The 23,505-nt window shown below is 43.6% G+C and overlaps 1 protein-coding gene across 4 annotated transcripts in view; it reads right to left on the reverse strand.

Annotated features, from left to right (window-relative positions):
* Positions 1-23,505, reverse strand: part of CFAP74 (cilia and flagella associated protein 74) — an 85,462-nt gene that overhangs the window by 14,057 nt on the left and 47,900 nt on the right. For all 4 annotated transcript variants that reach the window (XM_042479852.1, XM_042479853.1, XM_042479854.1 and 1 more), the window contains 13 exons: positions 22,326-22,499; positions 21,862-21,980; positions 19,488-19,554; positions 19,256-19,345; positions 17,379-17,552; positions 14,656-14,821; positions 13,303-13,424; positions 11,911-12,033; positions 10,707-10,828; positions 8,087-8,215; positions 4,341-4,428; positions 3,707-3,880; positions 3,324-3,457 (listed from right to left, as the gene is read on the reverse strand). In XM_042479852.1, coding sequence (XP_042335786.1) covers positions 3,324-3,457; positions 3,707-3,880; positions 4,341-4,428; positions 8,087-8,215; positions 10,707-10,828; positions 11,911-12,033; positions 13,303-13,424; positions 14,656-14,821; positions 17,379-17,552; positions 19,256-19,345; positions 19,488-19,554; positions 21,862-21,980; positions 22,326-22,499 — 1,682 coding nt within the window. The remainder of the gene's footprint in view (positions 1-3,323; positions 3,458-3,706; positions 3,881-4,340; positions 4,429-8,086; positions 8,216-10,706; positions 10,829-11,910; positions 12,034-13,302; positions 13,425-14,655; positions 14,822-17,378; positions 17,553-19,255; positions 19,346-19,487; positions 19,555-21,861; positions 21,981-22,325; positions 22,500-23,505) is intronic.

Below are 23,505 nucleotides of genomic sequence, written 5' to 3' on the forward strand. Positions count from 1 at the left end.
CATCTGCTACTGATACACCGGCAGATAGGTATGTATGATCCAGATAGGGTACGAATAAGCAGATAATACACAGAGACAGCTATACAGAGAGAGGGAGGAATGTCCTGACAGTAAAAGCTGCTAGACGGTGGAACAAACTCCCTCGGAGTGTATGGATCTCCTTCTTTTAAACAGAGGTTGGATGGCCATCTGTCAGGGATGCTTTGATTGAGAGTTCCTGCATGGCAGAATGGGGTTGGACTGGATGGCCCTTGCAGTCTCTTCCAATTCTATGAACCGAGTTGGAAACTGAGCCATTAACAAATTATTTAAAGTAGGGAAAATTGCTTTCCAAATGACCAACAGCCTTGAACTGCCACCTTGAATCTGAGTTCATTACCAGCCAGGGACTCCTGGTCAACCAGGCTCTTCACACTACCAAAAAATGGTTTCTGAAACCGATTCAAATACGTGAAGTTCCTACTCACCCCAATCTCACACACAGCGAATCCGAGGCTTGCACACCTCCGTGGTAATGGCCCCTAGCGGCGGGTCTTTTGAAATCGGCGCAATACCGTTTCTTTTTAAAAACCCCGGTCCTGGGATGAAACTTTGCTCGATCATGATCGAGGCAAATTGAGGGAGGGATTTAGGTCAGGGGTGGGCAAGGGCAAGGCTTTCCTCCCCTCATCGGAGGGGAGGGGAGGAGAGGAAAGAGCCCTGGGCAGAAGGGCTGCTGCTGGGCAAGGAGCAGGCAGGGCTCCTGGCGCCGGAGGAAGGGGATGCTCTCCTCCTCCCCTCCTGCTTCTCCTGCTGGCTCCCACAGCCTCCCCATTGCTCTTCTCCATCACGATCCCAAGGCTGGAGGGATCCCCAAGGGACATCCAGTCCAACATCCAGTCCAACCCCCAATCAAAGCAACAACCCCCCCCCTTTTCAAGCAGCCTCTTTTGACCATTTATGCGCATTTTTTGACCATTTATGCGCATTTTTTGGGGGGTGACATGTCTGTGTGCTTGCTTGTGCTTTATTTCCTCTTGCTCCTGGATTATTAATTATTATTATTATTATTGTTATTGTTACTGTTATATGCGGATGCTACAGTCAGAATGCCTGCACTGCATTTCCCCTTTATTCCCAATTGATTCCATGGGTTAGAGCATTCCCTCCCCTCATCGGAGGGGAGAGAGAGGAGGAAAGAGCCCAAAGGGTGGATGCTAAGGGTGACAGGTGGCAAAAGGGGGTGCATAGGCCTGGGGGGGGGGAGATGGAGAAGTGATGGAGGAGGGGGGAAAAGGGGAAGGGGAAAGGGGGAAAAAAAGGGGGAAAAAAGGAGGAAGGAAGGAGGAAAGGAAGAGGAGGATTGCCAGGCTGGGGGATGTAGGGAAAGGGATGCGCAGAAGCATGTTATTTTATGCGCATTTTGTTGACCATTTATGCGCATTTTTTGGGGGGGTGACATGTCTGTGTGCTTGCTATTTCCTCTTGCTCCTGGATTATTATTATTATTATTATTATTATTATTATTATTAATGCGCTGCATTTCCCATTTATTCCCAATTGATTCAATGAGGTCTCTCTCTCGCAGCCTCAGTGGAAGGCAATGGCAAAGTGTAAGCAGGAGGAAAGGGGTCAGTTCAGCAGAGGGGGAAGCTACAATGTTGCAAAAGACCTCACTTACAATCAGTGTTACATTTTTAAACAATTTTTGGAGCAAAGGGAAATCTACAAATGTTGCTTTTAAAAGCATAAAAAAATGCATGACAATTCTATCCTTTGCCTGGGACAGGGGCAGATCTGACCCAAATGCCCACAGGTTTATAAAAAAATTAATCCTGTGCCTGGCTCTTTAAAAAAAGGGAGGAGGGGGAGGACACTTTCCGATGCCCTGCAAAACGTCACCATGACAATCGCTTGATTGACAGCGGCCACCTCGCCGGCAGACACAGAATGCATTCGATTTCAAATTTGTAGTGGGCACTTGCTAACGGAGCGATTCGGGGGAGGGGCATCCGGATCATCCCAGTTCCCTCCATGTCTTTTAGGCCAGTATGAATGGGGCCTCAGCCTGGCATCCTTCCATAAGTCGCTAAAATGAGTACCCAGCTTTTGGGGGGCAATTGGCTTACACACTGTGAACCACATAGGGAGTGCTTAAGTGCACCAATAAGCGGCATAGAAATGTACTTGCTATTGTTATTGCTATTGCTAGAATTCACTTCAGCTCATTGGACCTGGGTTCATGCCGGGGATTGCCTTCCATTGTGTTTTTACATTTCAAAAATCTAATGTGGACCAATGAGTGTGCTTGGCCTGGAGGACTTAATCCACCCAACACCCCAGTTTTCATCTATTGCTACAAAACAAATAGTGGTATAGAATGGTACAGTATCAGAAGAGCTGCAACATCATACAATAAAGCAAAGATGGGAGTGAAGTCGAAGGCTTTCTGGCCGGCATCCGTAGGTTTATTTGTGGGTTTTTCGGGCTATGTGGCCATGTTCTAGAAGAGTCTGTTTCCGACGTTTCAGACGACAATGCCAGCCACAGATGCTGGCGAAACGTCAGAAGCAAACTCTTCTAGAACATGGCCACATAGCCTGAAAGACCCACAAAAAACTACAGATGGGAGTAATGCAGTGCAATTGTGGTATAACAACGCCAAGTGATAAGCTCCTCTCAAAAGCAGAATTACAGATTCTCAGTCTGTTTCCCAGTTGGAAAGGTGCATGTGGGAAAGGGGAGAATTTGCAGATCAGAAGCAGACAATAATGTAGAGTGGTTAACCCTGGCTCCTCTGGCTTTCCTGTGCAACCCTTCTCCTCCGATTTCTCCTCTGCACACCTCCAACTGGTTAAAGTTGGTAAAACTGCTACCATGAGTGTGTACAGAGGAAAAGCAGCAAAGAGGGAACTGTTAGCTATCACTTTCCCCTCTGCCATCATATTTCCCATGTCAATAGGATGGGGTAAAAACTTGTTCCCTGCCATCAAGCCAGCGATTGGAAACGTTACTTGGACTCAGCTGCCCAAATTCTCCATCCAGCATGACCACCAGCTTATAGTATAGTATGGTATATTTCAGTTGGACATCTGGAAAACATTTTCATGGCAAAAACAATATGGAAACAGACTCAATTACTTTGCTGGAGGTCTTTAAGCAGAGGCTGGGAAGCCATCTGTCAAGGGATGCTCTAACTGAGCATTTCTTGCACTGCAGATGAGGTTGGGTTAGATGGCCCTGGCCTACTAAATCCGTGAGGCAAACCTTGGACGGTAAAATCAAATCCAGTGTCTGTCTCATTGTCAGAAAACTGATGACCCTGAAATTCCCCATATTTATACCTATTGATCTCAGTCTTGCATGTCAGATGAAAGCTGTATTCTTTTGCCTTCTTGGGTTTGAAGAGTACATCCAGGCTCAAGGTTTCAAGAGGAAGGAGTATTCCAAATCCATCGTTGGGCTGAACTTCTATGAACTTTCCAAAAGCATGCAAAAAAGGAAAACAAATGTGTTAAAGACTACATTTTTAAAAAAGCATGTACTATATATCAATGAGAGCAGGGGCAACACATGGAAGAATCCATTCATCTGGAGTGGAAATTAAGATCGTATACTCCATTAGCTTTGTAAATTAATACAGCCAAGGCAACATGTTTGTCGACATTCTGAAGAAGCACAGAAAAGGTCTAGACTTTACTGGGCTAGAATAGGAGACTCTCTTTACCTCCTGGAGTCCTACAAAGCCAAACTCCTGGGGAAGGATGGATTTGTTTGTGAGTGTGATTGTCGTCTGGACAGCTTCATAGATAGAACAGTATCCAAAGTCTACTTCTGTTGGGTTGATCTCCAAATCTGAGGTGGTGACAACTGCATGGACAGTAAATTCAACTGGCCTACTCTGAAAGGAAAACAAAAAGCATGGTAGTTTGGTGTCAAAGGGAATATGATGGAGGAGAATCAGACTCAAAGCTCCACTCATTTGCTGACCCAGGACTAGTCAATCCTCTGAGCCTAACCTGTTGATGAATAAAATGGGGAAAGTCAGGTCCACTGCATACATACACACTCCAAAACCTGGAATATAAATGGGAATTAAAGAATGAATGCTAGAGGGAGCAAACCATTTGTCCAGTGTACTCCAGAATTGCACAGTGTTCAGTGTACTGGAGAAATAAAGGACAAGTTTCTGATCCACTCCCTATGGCATTTTCCCTGTTTCCTACTGTTACCCGGCTCCTTACAGATGTCTCAATGTTCAAATCATTTCTTGCTGGCCTTACCCGGCACGCAACAAACCCTCAAACGCAGTCCTTTATTATTTTTCCCTATTGAAAAGTGGATTTTTTTGCACCACTGACCTGATCTGAAACTATTATTGTCATTGGGACTTGCAGGACTCTTGTTTTTTCATCAAAGTACTTGGCTGCATCTTCTGGAAGGGAGTGCCTGAAACAGAAAGATTATTAGATACTTGTGGAAGACCTGAGAAAGAAGCAATAAGATGACGAGAATTGGGAAAGCTCTTTATCACTGAATCATTGGGAATCCTTGGAGCAAGGTATAAATATTCAAAATAATAATAATAATAAGAGGAAGAATTAGAAGAATTAGAATTAGAAGGCAGCAGGAAGAGAGGAAGACCACATTACAGATGGATAGACTCAACCAAGGAAGCCACAACCCTGAGTCTACAAACAGGGTTGTTGATGTTAGGATGACCTGCAGGACTCACTCATAGCTTCACCATTCATTGAAGTCGACTTAACAACAGTTAACAACAGTCAGACTCTCTCCATTTATTTCACAGGTTGGGGACATCTTGGTGGCTTATCTCAAGGCTCATCTCCCCCTTACAACTCCATAACCTCTGGCTCCCAGTACAGCTATGTCAAATCATTAGTGATTTGATAAATCGTCACCAATGAGAAGATATTTTTGTCTCCAAACATCTGAACAACAGAGTTTCTCATCTTAGGCCCAGAACAGATGGGCTAAATGAAGCAGCTTCAGGCTGCTTTGGAGGCTTAGTGTTCAAATGATGCATGCCTCCTGAAGCTGCGCCAATGCTGCTTTGGACTGGAGCAGAAAGGAGCCGGGATAATTTGGCTCCTGGAGGCATGGGTTGGGGTCAGCGTCCGCAGTAGTGGGCCATGCAATTGGTGCTCTCTAGACCTGGTTCTGGTTGGAGGGGAGTCAGGCTGCTCCTTTCCGCCTGTCTGCTCTGGCCCTTAGTTATTCATTTGTCATTATATTGATAAATGTAAGTCAATACACGCCTTTGAATAAGTCATATTCCTTTGAATCACAGTGTGCTCAGACCTGATTCAACATCAGAAATCAACATTCATCCCATGCTGGCTCAGGTGATGCCCAGAAACAGAAAATAGTAATGGAAGTAATGGAATTATGATGCTCCCTCTGAAGCATCTTATTTTTACCAACTAAGGTGTTATACAGACCGCCCCAAAGGCTGGATTGGGCCATGGAAACCTCACGCCGTACTCCCAATTCTGTCTCTGGAGGGTGCAAAAAGGAGCTGATAAAAGCAGCTCCTTTTTGCGCCTTCCAAGGGGCACCATAGCCATGGCGGCATGGCTTTATGATGCCCCTTCGGTGCTGCATCATGTGGATGCAGCACCAGAGGGGTATCATAATAGTGTGCGTTGTGTGGGCTGGCGCATGCCAAAATGGTGCCCTGGGGGCAGGGTTAGGGCATGCAGTGTGCGGACACTGCACCCTAACTCCACCTGAAGGCCAGCACAAAGTCTCTAAGTTCCCTGACAGTTTTTGTAGCTAAAGGTTGTAAAAAGGTGGGAGTAACCGCAGAGAAGATCCTACAATATTCCCAGAGAGTAGTCCTAAAGAAGATCCCATAATGCTGTCCATCCTTTTTAACTCAAACAAAATGAAATAGATGTGCTCAGGGAACATTTCCCAAATCTAGCCACCTGGAAATATGTTCACCTTTAGTTTGCTTTTGACAATACAGGACCGCAACAGATTTTGCCTATCCTGCAAAGGATTTCACATCAAGTGTTCAAAACCAATGGACTTGTTCAAATCCAGGATCATTTTGTGCTACAAAATATTGTACCAGTTCCGCGTGGGAATAACAAAGCAGGGCATTAAAGGCTCCTGCCCCTCTTTCTTTGCCTGTAATTCTCATTAATGCTTCCCTAAGCACTTTCGTTTTGCATGACTAAAGAGAGCTGATTACAAGGCCATGTTGTATTTACTAGCGTTTTAAGAAAGCATTAGCCGATACGCGGCTCTTTTCCTCCCAAAATATTGGGCTATAAATAGGGCTTTAGAAAGATGCTTGGCAATTCCTCAGCCCCAGCTGTAAGCAGCACCACAGATGAGACCCATCTTGGACAATCTGTTCCTTTTGACATTGACGTTAATTAATTACCGGTTTCTCTGAGTCAGTATCAATGGGATGGCAGAGCCATGCAGATCCAGAAATAAGACCAGGCTGGGAAAAGAGCCTTGAAAACCATCGCCCTCGATCTGATGGCCCAGCATGGAGAGGGGACGGGTAGATACCTCTTGCCAGAGCCTCTTGCTAGCGGAAGCCCAAGTTGTGGGTTGGAGCCAAATTCATGCCAAGAGCGTACCATGTTCAGAGGCTGTCTTTCTATTTATAACCCTGGGTCCTAAAACGGTTCATCCCGCCATGTCTCCAAAGAGATGATGTTCTCCTATTTTGGAGCCTTCTACTTTGAATGCAAGCATCATACTAGTGGTTGGACAAACCGATTTGTTTCTTCGCGTCCATTGAGAACTTGAAGATCAAGAGAAGTAATAGTGCCACTGTATTCTGCTTTGGTCAGGCCCCACCTGGAATATTGTGTCCAGTTCTGGACATTCAAAAAGGACATTGAGAAACTGGAGCCATGTGTCCAAAGGAGAGCAACTAAAATGGTGAAGGGTCTGGAAACCATGTCCTATGAGGACTTCAGCTCCAGGAATTCCAGACCGTTGGCCAAGCTAGCTTCTGGGAGTTGAAGTCCAAAACACCTTAGAAGACCAATGTTTGGGAATCACAGACTGCGGCTGGATTATTCTGGTTTATTAACAAACTACAGTCAGAACAATTCATAGTCTTTGTGACATCCCAGACATCATGGCAACTTGCAACGCATTCTGTAGTGGAACATCTCTGTCTCCTTTTAACCAGAAGATAAGGAGGGAGAGTGTACAATCCTAGAGCTTTATGTGCTCCTATAACTGTGGTTTAGCATTACATCTGGAACAAAGGACCTCATTCTTGCTTCAGACATGCACTTGGACAGAACAAAAGTCTTATAAATACAAATCTACATCACAGAATTAATGCAGTTTGACACCGCTTTAACTGCCATGGCTCAATGCTACGATAGTCTTCTCTCTCAGAAGGCACTGGTACCCCAGCAAACTACAAATACCAGGATTCCACAGGATGGAGCCATGATAGTTAAAGCGGTGGCACATTGCATTAATCCTGCCATGTGGCAGGAACCTTGCATGCTTGTTAATATGGCACCAACTCAGCATTTTCAGCAGCACACCTTGCTGTTCGACCGCCTCCTTCCACCCACTCCTTTCAACTGTCTCTATTTTGTAAACCAGTCTGAGGCTTTTTTCATGAGCCAGAACTGCCTTAATCTCATCAAATCTCCTTTTGAAGCTTTTTTCTGCATATTTTAAAAACGCAGATTAACACGCTTAATCCAAGCTGTGTGCCACTCTACCCACTTGACAAAACCGGCGCAGTGTTTCGCAACATCTGAAAGTTTAGAACTGGGGAACTGTCATAATAACGGGAACGTTGGCGCATGAAGAGGACAGGAATTTCCTACATAACATTTGTGTTATAAATACTTTTTTTCTGGTTCTTAGAGCAGCGCTGCAAACAAACTCTTGTAATTTAGGCAGAAGAGTACCAGCCTCGGCTTTCTCCTGGTTGGATAAGTGTATATGCCAGTTGCAGCTCCCCTTGACTTTGTCATAATTATCCATGCCCTGAAGACATTCAAAATGGATGACTGCAATACAGGCGATGTGGGACTTACTCTGGCTATCAGTCAATATATAAAAAACAAGGAGACTTGGGTATGCCTACCTTGGCAGAAACTTCAGCTGCACGCTGAATGACGACTGGGCCTGAATATAGCCTGTTTTTGGAAGCAGCTCCATGTGGTTGGCCAGTTCCTTGCAAACGTCAAACTTCAAGCGCAGGGCACTTGTGGCTCTGAAAAAAAGAAAGCGGGAGGTTTCAGTGCGCTTGGCATTGGGTGCCCTGGGCCAAAAGCTTCATATCTGTATCACACTTCTGCTACCAATGCCCACTGTCCCAACATAAACACACAGCCCCAAGCGCTTGGTTTCTCTGCCTGTGTCTTGCAGAATTACCAAAATGAAATGTAACACAATGGGCCCGAACAGACAGGCCAAAATAAAGCTGCTTCGGGTCACTTTGGAGGTATGCTGTTTAAATGACACAAACATCTTAAGAGGCCAGAAGCTGTGCCAAAGCGGCGCTCCAGTCCTTAGCACTGGAGCATGGCTTTGGCGTGGCTTCCAGCCTCTTAGGACGCATGAAGCATTTAAACAGCATAGCTCCAAAGTGACCCGAAGCAGCTTTATTTGGGCCTGTCTGTGATAGCAAACTATCTCCTGCACACATGCTGAATAATATGACACAACTTCCCTTGGCTGGAATGAAACCAACGTCTCCAACTCCATCTCCACTTACCCACTAAACAACTACCTTGGACTAATAATGAGCAAACAAAGAAATGGGCGATCGTTGAGTATTGTACCACTGCTATATCTCTTCCAGGTCTCTGAAAAGCTAGAGCCATTATCAGTCAAGTGAGGCTTTAACAAACCATGAGCTGAATGCATTTATTTTGGGAGAATTGCATAGAAAGGTGCCTAATACCTAAGCAACCACACAGTCCCTAACCCTAGCATGGCGCGGTGGAGTAACAATGGCGGTGCCCTGTGTACGCAGGCACCGCCATTGTTACGTAAGCACCGTACAGCATCTGCAAGTTGCCGCACGGAACTCACATCACAAGTGTGCCATTGGAGCACTCGCAACATCGTTGCAGCGCCGGAAAAAGTGTCGGAACAATGGATTTGAAAAGAGACTAATTGAGACAAGGTACTATAAAAGGCTTTATCTATAAATGCTTAAAAGGGTAACAAACAATAGATATAACAGAATCATACAAAACCCATATATGCAAAGGATAGGAAATAAAGCTTAATAGTAATGGCAAACATAATAATAACAAATAGCAAATGATTATACAAACTATATAATACAATCAAATAACACAAGCATAATGCAATAGAAAAGAAGGCTGAGAATAGAGAGAGCAAGAGAGGGAGAAAGGAAGGCTCACTGCAAAGCTAGCCTTATTAAGGCTCAAAAGTTGCTTAGAGATACGCATATACATCTATAGGTCATCTGTGTTCTCAGTAGCTCTCCATTAACCCTGTAATGGTTATTAACCTCATAATAGCTCAAATGTAGAGCTTGCTACTATTCCAACAAAAATAACCTTTTTCCTCCGCAGGGATGGCGCGCCGTTTGGGAGCTGCGCCGTCCTGCAGAGGAAACTAGGCTGCCGGCAGGCCGCCGTTTCTCAGCGGTCTGTCCCGGGCCATAGATCTGATAGAAAAGTTACTCTGTCTCTGTGCTTATAATCCTGTTTCTGGTAGTGGGGTTATCTAAACCTAAGAAAATCTCTTACATAATGTGACGCTTGTCACATCTGTAAGCTGAAATTTGGAGATAAGAGCTTTATTCACTTCCACCCAACTGTGAACAATCTCAGCGGTGCCTCGTTTGAGCAAGGGGCTTAGGATGCATGCCTTCCAACAGAAATGGCAAAATAATATAAAATGAAATAAAATAAAATAAAACCAATCATACTTGCTTGTATATAAGTAGAGTTTAAAATAGAAGGCGAGAAAAAAAAGATGTTAAAAATAGCCCAACTCAACATCTAGCTAGCAGAAAATGAACTGAAAGAAAGGTGGAAGTCTGCAACTAGCAGTCTGTAGAACAGAGATCTTGTAGCACCTTTGAGAAGAAAGAAGTTGGCAGCATGAGCTTTTGTAGACTTCAGTCTACTTTCTCAGATGCTTTCGGTGGAGTGGAAGCCAGACACACACACACACACACACATATATATGTATGGTATGTGAGAATGGTGTGATAGTCTCTTATGCTGCAATGCTATGTATTCCTCTCTCTCTCTCTGGCTTTGCTTCATGAACGAAGATTCAGGATGGATTCATGATCCCGCGCTTTGTACAAGCGCGTTGGTGACTAAAAAGGCCAATCCGGGATAAACAGGTCCAGTTGCAGAAAGCACAGCGGAAAGTCTCCTTGGGTGATGCTTCCGGGTTGCGGTTCTTTCTGTGTTGTCGTTTCTATATATATAAGTGTGTGTGTGTGTGTGTATATATATATATATATATATATATATATATATATATATATACTTATTCCACATATATACTTACCTAAGAATAAACTAAATTGAGCGCAACAGAGTTCACTTCTGAGTAAACAAGCACAGAATTGCACTTTTATTTACTAGATCACATCAAGCCTCATACAATATTAAAATATATCTACAATATTAAAATATATCTAAGTTGCAATTTAAAAAGCCAAGATTATGTGAATAGACTGGAAGCAGATCCATTACCAGGTCGCTCACCTGCTTTGAATGACGATGCAGTCCTGGTAGAGCATGTCGTACATGCAGATTTTGAGGTCGACATCCGGATTGCGCACCCACACTGGCACAGCCACAGAAACGGCGACGACACTGAAGTGCAACTACATATGAGCAAATGCAGGCAAACGTTAAGATGCAAACAACAAGTGATGAAACTTGTTCAAGAAAGGCTGTGTATCCGTAGAGCCAACTTTGGAGGGTTTGGTTCATTCTATACCTGAGTGCCAGATATTTGTTGGTATTAAAGTTGTTTAGAGCCTTTCTTAAAGAAAACGAAATACTGGGGTGTGAAAGAGAAATGTAGTTGCTTGTTACAAACAACGAATCGATATGCGATCCAAAGAGTAGCTGTGTTGGCGGCAAAGGCTCCCAAGAGTAGAGGAACGTTCTTGGAGACCATCTCAACTGACATAGAAACCCAAGGATATGAGTGTATAAAATACTTTCTGTTACGACACCAACGGTTAATAAGTTCTCATTCTTTGTTATTATAATGTGATCTGTTTTATAATGCAAGACGTGTATCTGAAGCTTAGCTATGTGTTTTATTTAGCTGGTTCATTTTAGTGCTGATTTTGTCATCGTAATTGTACGAAAGTTTGGATGTATTGTTTGCAATGGTCTTTGGACTAAGCAATAAACTATCCGTCTATAGGAAACTTCCCAAAGGGGATTTCTACCCCACATTTGTGTCTTGAAGACCTGTTACAGATTGCCAAAATAAAGCTGCTTCGGGTCTCTTTGGAGGTATGCTATTTAAATGACGCATGGGTCCTAAGAGTCCGGAGGTTGCGCCAAAGCCACACTCCATTCCTAAGCACTGGAGTGCAGCTTTGGTGCAGCTTCCGGATTCTTAGGATGCATGCATCATTTAAACAGCATGCCTCCAAAGAGACCCGAAGCAGCTTTATTTTGGCAGTCTGTAACAGGCCGAAGACATCTACCCAAAGTATTTCCTTTGTATTGTTGTTGTGACTTAAGATTTCTGACTTATGGCGACCCTAAGATGAACCTATCATGTGTTTTCTTGGCAAGTTTCTTCTGAGGCTGAGAGAATGTGACTTGCCCAGTGGGTTTCGTAGCCAAAGCAGGATTTGAACCCCAGTCTTCCAACTTTCAAACCACTACACCATCCTGGCTCTAACTTGCCCCATTTTGTTATTTTAAGACATCAACCACTTACCAGTTTGCAGTCTGGGTTGTCAAAAGTAATTTGAAAATCGGCCTTTACGTCTCCAGGAACCGCTGGGGTGAAAATGATCTGAAGTTTGATGGAACTAAAAGGTCCAATATCACCTTCTATAATCTGTAGGACAACACAAACAGAAAGGTTAATTTGCCAGAGACAGTTTGCTACTACTGTTTTAAGGTATAATTTTAAATTTTGCAAGTAGTTTATGTCACAACAACTACCCTTACATTCGGTGATGAAAGGGAATTGCGATTTACAAGTAAGATTGGCACAAAAAGTGGTAGAATTCGAAGATATAGCCGTGTTAATCTGTAGAATCAGTGCATAGAGATCTTAAGCCCCTTCGAGACTAACTAAAGAAAGAAGTTGGCAGCATGAGTTTTCATAGACTTAAGCCAAATGTATCTGAGGAAGTAGACTTAAGTCTAGGAAAGGGGGTATGCGATGCCATGCGTTATCACATGGGATGATGCCAACCCTAATGGTGCCACTGCACTAAACAATCCCAAACTAAAGCTACGTATCCAGAAAAGTATTCTTACTGGGGGCGGCAGGCTAATACCTCGACAATGGACTAAAACTTCATGGCTAGAAACATTTAAGAGTTTGTGCCGATAACTCTCCACTGTGGGAGATTTGCCTTTATTATAGTTATGACCTTTGGAAACATGCTTTGCATGCAAATCTTGAGTTCAATCCCTGGCATCTCTAGTTAGAGGGATCATGGAGCAGGGGATGGGAAATAAACTTTCTTCTCCCAAACAGTGATAAGTGTAATAGACATTGGTTCGTTCCAGATGGACGTAAAGTACGTCCCCAGGACGTACTAGGGTTAGGAAAGGGCATGCTTTACGTACGTACAAAATGGTGGCACCCATTCCACACGTCACACGGCGGAAGTGACGCTGCGAGTGCGCCACTGGGTGCCATTTTCAGGCTTTTTTTTGCTCCACGCGGTACGGAAGCTGCGGCTCCCTTGCGGAGCAACCGGCGGCGCCGGCAGACCGCCGCTTTCAGGCAGTCTGTAATGCATCATTATTAGGCTAGAAAGACTAATATTATGACTTTACATACAGCCAGCCTTCCTTATCCACGGATTTTCTTTAATCCACGGATTCAAGCATCCACGGCTTGAAATATATTCCAAAAATATATAAATTCCAAATAGCAAACCTTGATTTTTCCATTTTATATAAGGGACGCCGTTTTACTATACCATTTGAGCATCCACAGATTTTGTTATCTACGGGGAATCCTGAACCAAACCCCAGCGGACAACAAGGGCCCACTGTATTACCACTTCCTGGATTGGAAGTTATGCTTTTGGACAACGTCTTTATACTGGCAGCGGTAGTGAAAAAAGGTACCATTCTCCAATGTTACCTTGCCCAGTGTAATTTCAGGTGTTTCTTCCCTTGACTGGTGTACCAGAGGCATCACGTCCAGAGAGCTTACTGACTTTTCTCCAGCTATACTCACATCAGAATTTATTTGCTGAAATTGATCTAGAAGGCAGACAGAGGAGGATGCATAATAACCATTCATAGCAAGTGCTTCGTAATCCTTCCCACCCATGTCTCCAAAGCAAAACCCGCTTCTCATATCAGAGCCAACAGCCTGCTAACGTCTGCAAAAAATTTAATGCACATTTCATTTTACAAGTGTTGCAAGAGAATCCAGTGGATTGAATACATTCTTTTGGAGAATGGAGCACTCTGACTTTTCATTTCTGACTTTTGGAAAGGACCTTTCCTGCTACATTTGCTAGTCCGCCACTCCCATGGGCAAATTCCCTATGCCCTGAGGCCAGTGAGAGTGGAATATCTCCATCTGTCCTGGACATAAACAGCTTCCTGTAGTAATAATAATAGTACTCCATAGCCCTGAGCATTGAAAGAGCTTCATGTATACAGTTTAGTCTTAATCTATGCATTAACACTGCAGGTCTATGGTACATTATCGTCTCCATAGTGTCAATGAAATGAGGAGAGGGAGGCAACAGCTTCTTTAAGAGTTTGTGCTTGAGGAGAGATTTTAGCTCCCTAAAGCCCTGCGCACTTTAGATTTCCATCCAGTGCAGCACTGGTAGCATTAATGTGTATGGCACATTCACACATAACACTTTACACCTTATTTCTTTCACTGAGATATTTATTCAATCACATTCTTCAAGTTGGTCAGAACAAGATACAAAGGCCTGAATCCTACTACCAGAGACTCGTTTAGATAGTCATTCGGACGTCTTTTTTTTTTTTTATAGCAAGATGATGCGAATCATCTCACTCACACATTCCGGCTTTGTTATTCACACTATGGAACCACACTGATTCACATCTCTGCAAGTCTGGTTATTCACACATGCAAACATTTGGATAAAGATGGAGATGGTGATGCAAATGCATTCGGAACAAGTTCAAAGCATGCAGCATTTTATCCTGGGTCGATTTGCGACGGCTATTCATCCTACCAACGATGTGGATCTTTTTTTAAAAACTCAGAGGAAACCCCCAATATCGATTATCCCAGATTAAGTGGTTTTGTGGCAGCCTCTCCCCCCAAAAAACCCTTAATCGGGTGTGTTCGGGATGCATGAGCAACGGACTCTAATCCCTCAAGGGTTCTTGGGGAGGAAGCTATGACAGTTAACATTGTAGAACAAGAACAAACCTGTAAGAAATTTCCTCTTTTGCTTCCATTACTGAAATTCAGATTACATTTTCTTATAACCAAGCCTACCAGAATTGCTGTTGGTTGGCATCAATTCGGGCCGCTTCTCGGGTGAAGCAGCCTGCTGGATAACCTCATCCGAATGGCAAATGGAAACCGTTTCTTTGTCCGTGACGGAATCAGCCAGGCTATAGTTGCTGCCTTTTTCACTGTCAGTCCTTTCGAACAAATTAACCTAATTAAAAGATTTACAGGATACATTTTTTTCCTTTTTGAGCAAAACTGCAATTATTTTCATATAGACTAACAATGTCAATGGTGCCATTTAGAATAGAATAGAATACTTTATTATGGTCAAAGACCAGCATAGACGGTGCCATTTCTCCTCAATCTGATTCCACCTCGTTCACTACAAAAACAGGAGGTTCATCCTTTCGGAGTTGCTAGGGGCCATCCACACGAAATAAAATGGTGTGGAACCGGTTTATTTCCGTGCAGTTCACACTCACCCCAACTGCAATTGGTGTAGTTTGCGGGCCTCCAAAAGCCCACTTAAACCAGTGCATTTGGCATAGGGTCCCTTAGTGGTTTGCAGCTTCGGTAATGTGAGTGCACTACCGAATCAATCTGGATCACGCTACATCGTTTCCAGAGATGGAGGTGCCTCCGTTTTAAATCAGTACAGTGGCAAACGTGAACAGCAACAGGGGCCCTATACAAACAGGCCAAAATAAAGCTGCTTCAGGTCACTTTGGAGGTATGGTGTTTCAATGATGCATGCGTCCTAAGAGTCTGGAAGCTGCACCAAAGCTGCACTCCAGTCCTTAGGACTGGATCGTGGCTTTGGTGCAGCTTCCAGACTCTTAGGATGCATGTATCTTTTAAACAGCATACCCTCCAGATGTCTCGTAGCAAAGTTATTTTGGCCTGTCTGTATCAGGCCAGGGTTAAAATGGCACAGTGGTAAATGTAGTGGGGACACCAAACCGATTCTGAATTGGTTCTCAATCGGAGCGGAGATGTGAGTCTCTTCATTCAAAAAAGTAAGTGTGGATGGCTCATAGGGCTTTGTGCCAAGAGAGCCCACAGGGAGATTATTTTCTTGCTTCAGAGATATGTATTAACTGGTGGTGGTTGTGTGTGTGTTTGTTGTGAACCATCAAGTAATTTCCAACTTATGATGACCCCTATGGCAAGCTAGTTTGGTTCAGAGGGGATTTGCCATTGCCCTCTTCGGAGATGAAGAGAGTGGGACCAAAACCCAAAAATGAAATGGCTCCTGGCAAACGTAGACACCAAAGTCAGTGCTGTTATCACTGGAAAAATAAGAGAGGTCCACTCCAACCCCTCAATAACATGAATGGGAAATAAATGGGAGCCCCCAAATACCTCCTATTTGATCTCAAGGCAGCTCAAGAAGTAATGGCCAAAGACCACCATGATCCTTTTCACCTTTTCACTTAAAAACAAAAGGAAAAACCCTTCCACTAATTTCTCTTGAAAGTCCTTGGCTTTGAAAAGAAACTTCTGGGTTCATTTCAAAATTTGTTTTGGTAAATTCGATAGCAAGAAAGAAAGAAAGAAAGAAAGAGGAGCATGCAACCTACACATTTCACAGCCACAAAGAGTCAAAATCTTATCCGACTGAAGTTTTTTTGTTCCAAAAAACCTTGACAAAGAACCGCAGAATTTGCTTTGGATTTTTTTAAAAATCCCACTGAGTTAATCTGAGGTTAGAAATGGCATCAGTGGGCTCAACCCTCCAACCCTATCAAAAAGTCAATCTCAAAATGAAGGGCACTTTCTTTAACAGTGAAGAGACTATGAAGTAGAATCATAGAATCATAGAATCCTAGAGTTGGAAGAGACCCCAAGGGCCATCCAGTCCAACCCCATTCTGCCATGCAGGAAATCTCAATCAAAGCATCCCCATTGGCAGATGGCCATCCAGCCTCTGCTTAAAGACCTCCAAAAAAGGAGACTCCACTGCTCTCCAAGGAAGGAATGTGTTCCACCGTTGAACAGCTCTTACTGTCAGGAAGTTCCTCCTAATGTTGAGGTGGAATCTCTTTTCCTGGAGCTTGCATCCATTGTTCCGGGTCCTGTTCTCTGGAGCAGCAGAAAACAAGCTTGCTCCCTCCTCAATGTGACATCCTTTCAAATATTTAAACAGGGCTATCATATCACCTCTTAACCTTCTCTTCTCCAGGCTAAACATCCTCAGCTCCCTAAGTCGTTCCTCATAGGGCATGTTTTCCAGACCCTTCACCCTTTTGGTCACCCTCCTCTGGACACGCTCCAGTTTCTCAATGTCCTTTTTGAATTGTGGTGCCCAGAACTGGACTCAATATTCCAGGTGGGGTCTGACCAAAGCAGAATAGAGTATGACTATTACTTCCTTTGATACTATACTATACTTCTTTTGATGCAGCCTAAAATTGCATTGGCCTTGTTAGCTGCCGCATCACACTGTTGACTCATGTTTAATTTGTGGTCTACTTGGACTCCCAGATCCCTTTCACACGTATAGGTCTCTCATTCATCCAGGTGTCCCCCATCCTATATCTGTTCATTTCATTTTTCTGCCCTAAGTGCAGTACCTTACATTTCTCTGTGTACAAAGGTGTCAGAAAAAGACATCTTCTTTCACCCAATGAGATGCATGGGAAATACGAATTGATTTTCTCAAGAGAGAGAGCGCGCCTAGAGACTATCAGCAGCTATTTTAAGATCCGCTGATCTCTGCCATTTGGAGCTTCAAAGTCCATCTAAGGAAATTTATGCAGACTAACCATTCCCTCGGCAGAAGGTGATACCGTCACGGCGTGCGCGGCATCAGCGCCTGTTGATTTGCCAACTTGGAATCGTGTTCCCAAGGCGCCACGGTTCGTCAAGGTGACGGTGCGTGAAATTGTCTCTCCCACCACATGCGTGCCAAAGTCAATGAGCGCTTTATCTAGTGCCAGCTGGAAAAAGACCGGAGCGGGAGGGAAGTGTAATTATGACGGTCCTATATAACATCAGTAAAAGAAATGCCTCCCACTTCCGCAAACGATTCAGACGCCTGTTTGCGATTTCCAAAGGCCGTGTCACAGAGAAATGCCCTCTTCCTGGGACTTTTGTATAGAAACTGCCTTTTTTGGGGAGCCAAGTTACGTTTTGGAATCCATACATACAAGTTTGGGGACCCATAGATCAAGGCAACTTCTATGCATGCCTGAATGTTGGTCGAAGGGGAGAAAATGCAGTTTAAAGATCAGTTGTAAAATCAAATATGCCTTCTAGCCAGAATAGGTTTATTTACATTCACACTACAAAAAATTGAAAAAGGCAAAAAAGCACTTTTAATGCTATTGTAATAATAATACTAATAATAATAATCAATTTTATTTCTATTTCATGCCTCTTCCAATGGATAGTTCATTTATCATAACCAGCACTTTGAATTGCGCCTGGAAACGGATGGGCAGCTGGCATAATGGTTCTCCAAAGTGGCTTCTGCGGATGCATGGATGATATTCCATAGCTGAGTCTATACATTCATATGTATTATTCTGTTGTTCTGTTCATTAATCATGGCATACTGCCATGAATATACCTGATCCTGCCAGATATGACAAGTTAAGCAGGGCCAGGGCTGGTTAGTCCTTGGATGGGAGACCACCAATGAGTACTGGGATTCTTCAGAAAGAATTCTGCCTGGAACCTTCAGAGCTGACAACGCTGAGCTAGTCCTGACTGAGGATAAAGGAAGTCCCTATGTTTCTGCGGGTTGGAATAGTACAGACACCGAGTCTGCAGCTAATCCCAAGCACCCGATCTACCGAGTTGCAACCTCAGCGCTGTACCTCCCAATATCGGCCATCATGAACAATTCTCATGATGTAGCTATTTTGGTGTTTGATTGTTGTGCAGCTAAGGCTGGCATTCGGTGGCAAAGAGATCCAAGTAACTGATTTATTAAGCAATTTATTAAGCCAATTTGCTGCTGAGTCAGGGAGTATGCGTCTAAACCTGGCAAGGCTTACTGATATGGGAAAAAAGCAATCAAAGTCAAGCATTGAGGACTTGATGGGAAAGGAAGAGATGATTAGACTTTGGATGAGGAAAACCAAATGCCCAGAGATAGCTATCCAACTGCAAACACTTGGATAGTCCCATTCACTTCATAGTCTCCCTATACTCACAGGCTGCATTCTTATATGGTTCATCTTAGCGTACTAGGGCCTGAACAGACAGGCCAAATATAAAGCTGCTTCGGGTCACTTTGGAATCCTGGGAATTGTGTGTGTGTGTGTGTGTATATATTCCATAATCACAAAAAGTCAACCTGGGTTTCAGAGAAACAAGCCACGCCAGACAAATCTGATCTCTTCCTTGGATAAAATTGCCAGCTTGGTAGATGAAGGGAACACTATGGATGTAGTATACCTTGATTTAAGCCAAACCCAAGTAATCCCAACTTTCTGATCCTATACGTTTCCATAACCACATATATTAAGTCAAAGTGTGTGTTTCTCTCCTGCTTCAAAGTAAATGACTGTTGGATTTATTACTAGAAATGGAAAAAGAAATGTAATTTTTCCCCCTCTTCTCTGGTAATACGTTTATTTTCATTTCCATATTACAAAAACCAGTAATGTCACACCGTTCGAAACCGTTAACTTACCACACACTTCTTAGTTGAACATTTTAGTGGGGTTGAAAAGGGACCAATCTGAGATAAAAACGTCACCTCTCCTTCAAGATCTTCATTGATCTAAAAGGAGAAACAATGCTCTTAAAACCTCCTCCCTTTATCAACAAATTAGGCAATGGTTTTATTTAATTTTGCTTATTTTTATCCCACCTTTCCACTGAACAACAGCACATTGAACATCAAAATATACATTTGAACTCACCAGAGGTTTAAAGGTCACCACAACTTCGCAAGACATTCCAGCGGACATTGGTCCAGGCGGATCAAGGCTGTGAGGGGAAATAAAAGGTAGAACTATCTGTATTTGTATCAGTCAACAGCAGCAAAGAAAACAGCGTAAAACATTTTTAAAATGGATGTTCCTGTTTAGGCATTATTGATGAGACCAAAAATATATAAACATTTGGGATTGGGAATGGGTATTGACATATATTTAGCTCAGCAGTGGATCACTGTTTTCCCGCTGGATCAATTTTGGGGGAAGAGAGGCAACAGCTCCATTTTTGCCCATGCCCAAACTGACTTCCCATTGCCCCAAAATAGCTTGCCATTGCCCGAAACTGTGTGTGATCAACTCTCACGCAATAATGTGAAACCCCATGGTTGCGTTCGGACTGACGTCCCATTGCCCGAAATTGCGTGTGGTAGTCTATCACACAATAACCTGAAACTCCATGGTTGTGTTTGGACCGACTTCCCATTGCCCAAAATTGCATGTGGTAGTCTATCACACAATAACCTGAAACGCCATGGTTGTGTTCGGACCAACTTCCCATTGCCCAAAATTGCATGTGGTAGTCTATCACGCAATAACGTTAAACCCCATGATTGCATTCGGATTGCCACTGGATTACACTTCCAATTTCCCTTGTCTGATAATGTCCATAGACACGTGGAGATGCCCATGCTGGTAGAAGAGCCCATTCTGGAAGGAACATGGTGACAGTTTCTGGTCTCTTGAATGCATCGCCACAAATGCATCCTGGCCTTGCTGCTTCCGGATCTGATCCAGCAGCATCGGGGGAACATGTGGCAGCAAAGTGTTCTGGATGGAAAATGGTGGAGTGCAGGAAATACTGGTGTGCGTGAAGCAGAACGCAGAGTGCGCCAATGCAATAGCAGCTTATATACCGCTTCATACTGCCTAAGTGGTTTACAATTGTAAGCTGGGTACTCATTTTGGCGACCGCAGAAGGATGCCAGTCTGAGTCGAACCTGAGCCCCTGGCTGGTATTGAACTCGCAACCTTATGGTTTGTGAGTGAGTGGCTGCAGTACAGGCATTGAACCACTGCGCCACCAGTTATGCGACATGTATAAAAACACATAGAAATATGCAGGTTCCCTTGGACTTGGAAGGCACTTCAAAAGAAACGGAGGCTGCAGCTGCAATGGTAAGGAATCACAGCGTTTGAGGGGGGATAACGCTATTAGAGTCGGCTCCCATCTCCTCTTCCATATCCGCCTCTGTATATTGATCTTCAGTAACCCCCGCAGAGGCTAAATCCTCTATTTCTAATTGTTGTTGGATGGAAACGGTCTCCAGAGCCTCAGCTGTTCCAGTCGGAGGCACAAGGAGGATCTGTTTCAATTTGGAGAGATTCAACAGCTTCATTAGCTGAAGTGGTTCTGGAGGAGGTAGTCATTACTAGGAAGGGATGGAGTGCTGTGTTCACATCTTTACAGTTCCCGGGTAAAGCAGTTAGTAATTCATGCATGTCACAAACTAAGCAGATATGTTGCAGGGCAGGAGAGCTCCAAGAAATGGAGCTGGGTTTGGTTGTCTTTGCTTTAACTTTTAAGAAGGTGTCACGAAGGACAGAGAAAACAACAATTTAAAGATATAGCCATATTAGTCTGTAGAATCAGCATTTCGAGAGATCCTGTATCACCTTTGAGCCTAACGGAAAGAAAGACGATGGTAGCATGAGCTTTCGTAGACTTAAGTCTACTTGCATCTGAGAAATGCATCTGAGTTGTGCTGGTCAATGGCTGTAATAAGGATAAACTGAACCGAACGGCATCTGAGAAAGTAGACTTAAGCCTATGAAATCTCATGCTGCCAACTTCTTTCTTCTGGTTAAACTCAAAGACGTGACAAGATCCTCTGCATAGAGAAAGCAAGAGAAAAGGAGGAGGAAAGTACCAAGCGGGAAACCTAACATGGGGAAGGCTAAAGATGCTAGTAAAGTGGTAGGAAGCAGAAAAAGGGGAAGGCCATGTTGGGTTGATTCAGCCAAGGAAGTCACAGCCATGACTTTGGAGAACCTACGGAGGGCAGAGGATAACCAGAGATCTTGGAAGATCTCTTAATCATAGGGTCACCATACGCCAAAGGTGACCTGACAGCAAATGACAACAAAATGAATTGCTATTCTGCAGGGCAAAAAAGAGAACATGCTTCTTGAATAGGCTATGGAAAGTGGTGAGTGGAGAGGTGCATCTTTCATGCTCATATGAGGACAGAAAAGGCCCAAAGGCTGCTAACTGTGGGGTGAACATACACTGATGCTCAGTCTCCTGTCCTCTTGTGCCACCAACCCACACCAAGCCCACATTCCTCCCATGTGTACTTACTGAACGGTGAAAAAATCCTTCAGGTGTTCACTGACTCCAACTAACTTGCAGAAGTTAATGCCATAAAAAGCATTGATCAAAACCATCTTCTTTTTATACGTCTTACCGATGTCAAAGTCCTGGAAGGAATCAAGACATGTTTTAGGCATTCGTGGCACCATAAGAGGGGTTTATTTTGGCAGCAGAAAACATTGAATTTCTCAAGAAGCCTCCCTACTGTTGCATCTGGAAAAACCCTTAGGTACTATATAGGTAAAATCCAGCAAATGCAATCCAGTTAATTTTTTAAACACTTTGTTGGAAATTGAAACCTCAAAGACCATTCCCTTGGCTTCTTCTTCATTAGGATTCCTCTGCCGAGACTAAAATGCGGTATCCTCAAACCTAGAAAATATATCCATGGCTAGCCATGTTGGCCATACAGCAAACTCCAGTAATGTGTTCTCCATGGGGACACCACTAACCTTGAAATGAATGAGGCTTGGCTTGCTATAGAAAGGGCATCCCTTAAATTCCCGTCCGCAGACCCGATGTTTGCGGATGAGTCCACTGTGCAGCTTCTCCACATCGGGAGGGAAAATCTCCTTTTCCAGTTCAGCCGCATCGAGAGGTTTCAAGTCGATTCTGTCATCTGTGACCTGAGCAACATGGAACCGTAATGGAGTCAATAGTCCAAAGAAGCTGGGTATCTATTTTCCGTTATAAACATCCAGACTTTTAAGGGCTTTCATCAAGACTTCAAACAGTGAAAATCATTACGTGAAAGCAAGAAAATGTGTAGATTTGCAGGGAGATTATTGTGGTTTTTGTCAAATGTACTCCCGAAAGCCACATTACATCTTGAAAACGTGGCCAAAGTTTTAAACCGAGGCTATAATTCATATATAAGTACACATGTATACATGACTTTTGCTATTATTGGTAAGGTAAAGGTAATCCCTAGTCATGAATGTCTAGTCGTAACTGACTGTATGGAGTGGTGCTCATCTCTGTTTCTAAGCCAAAGAGTAGAATCATTGTCTGAAGATGACTCTGGTGTTCATGTGGCCAGCATGACTCTCCAAATGCCGTTACTTTCCCACAAAAGTAGTACCTATTTATCGACTTGCATTTGCATGCTTTCGAACCTGGGACTAGTGCTGGGAGCTCACTCCATCATGCAGCACTCAGGCCTCGAACTGCCAACCATCCAATCTTACAATCATCAGAATTGGCATCTTACCACTAACCCACTGCATCCCTTTCCTATTATATACAAGGCTAAATAAGATAGGAACCTGGAGATCCAGTTGACAGACCTCCCATCATCTTTATTAATGATTTGGATGACAGAATTGGGGGCATGCGTATCAAATTTGCACATGACACCAAACTAGGAGGAGTAGCTAATACTCCAGAGGACAGGATGAAAATTCAAAATGACCTGAACAGACTAGAAAACTGGGCCAAAGCTAACAAAATGAAATTCAATACAGAGAAATGTAAGGTACTGCACTTAGGGCGGAAAAATGAAATGCATAGATATAGGATTATGGGGGACACCTGGCTGAATGAAACTACATGTGAAAGGGATCTGGGAGTCCAAGTAGACCACAAATTGAACATGAGTCAACAGTGCGATGCAGCAGCTAACAAGGTCAATGC

This window comes from Sceloporus undulatus, chromosome 7 (genome assembly GCF_019175285.1).
Source record: "Sceloporus undulatus isolate JIND9_A2432 ecotype Alabama chromosome 7, SceUnd_v1.1, whole genome shotgun sequence".
In the NCBI taxonomy this organism is placed as follows: Eukaryota; Metazoa; Chordata; class Lepidosauria; order Squamata; family Phrynosomatidae; genus Sceloporus; species Sceloporus undulatus.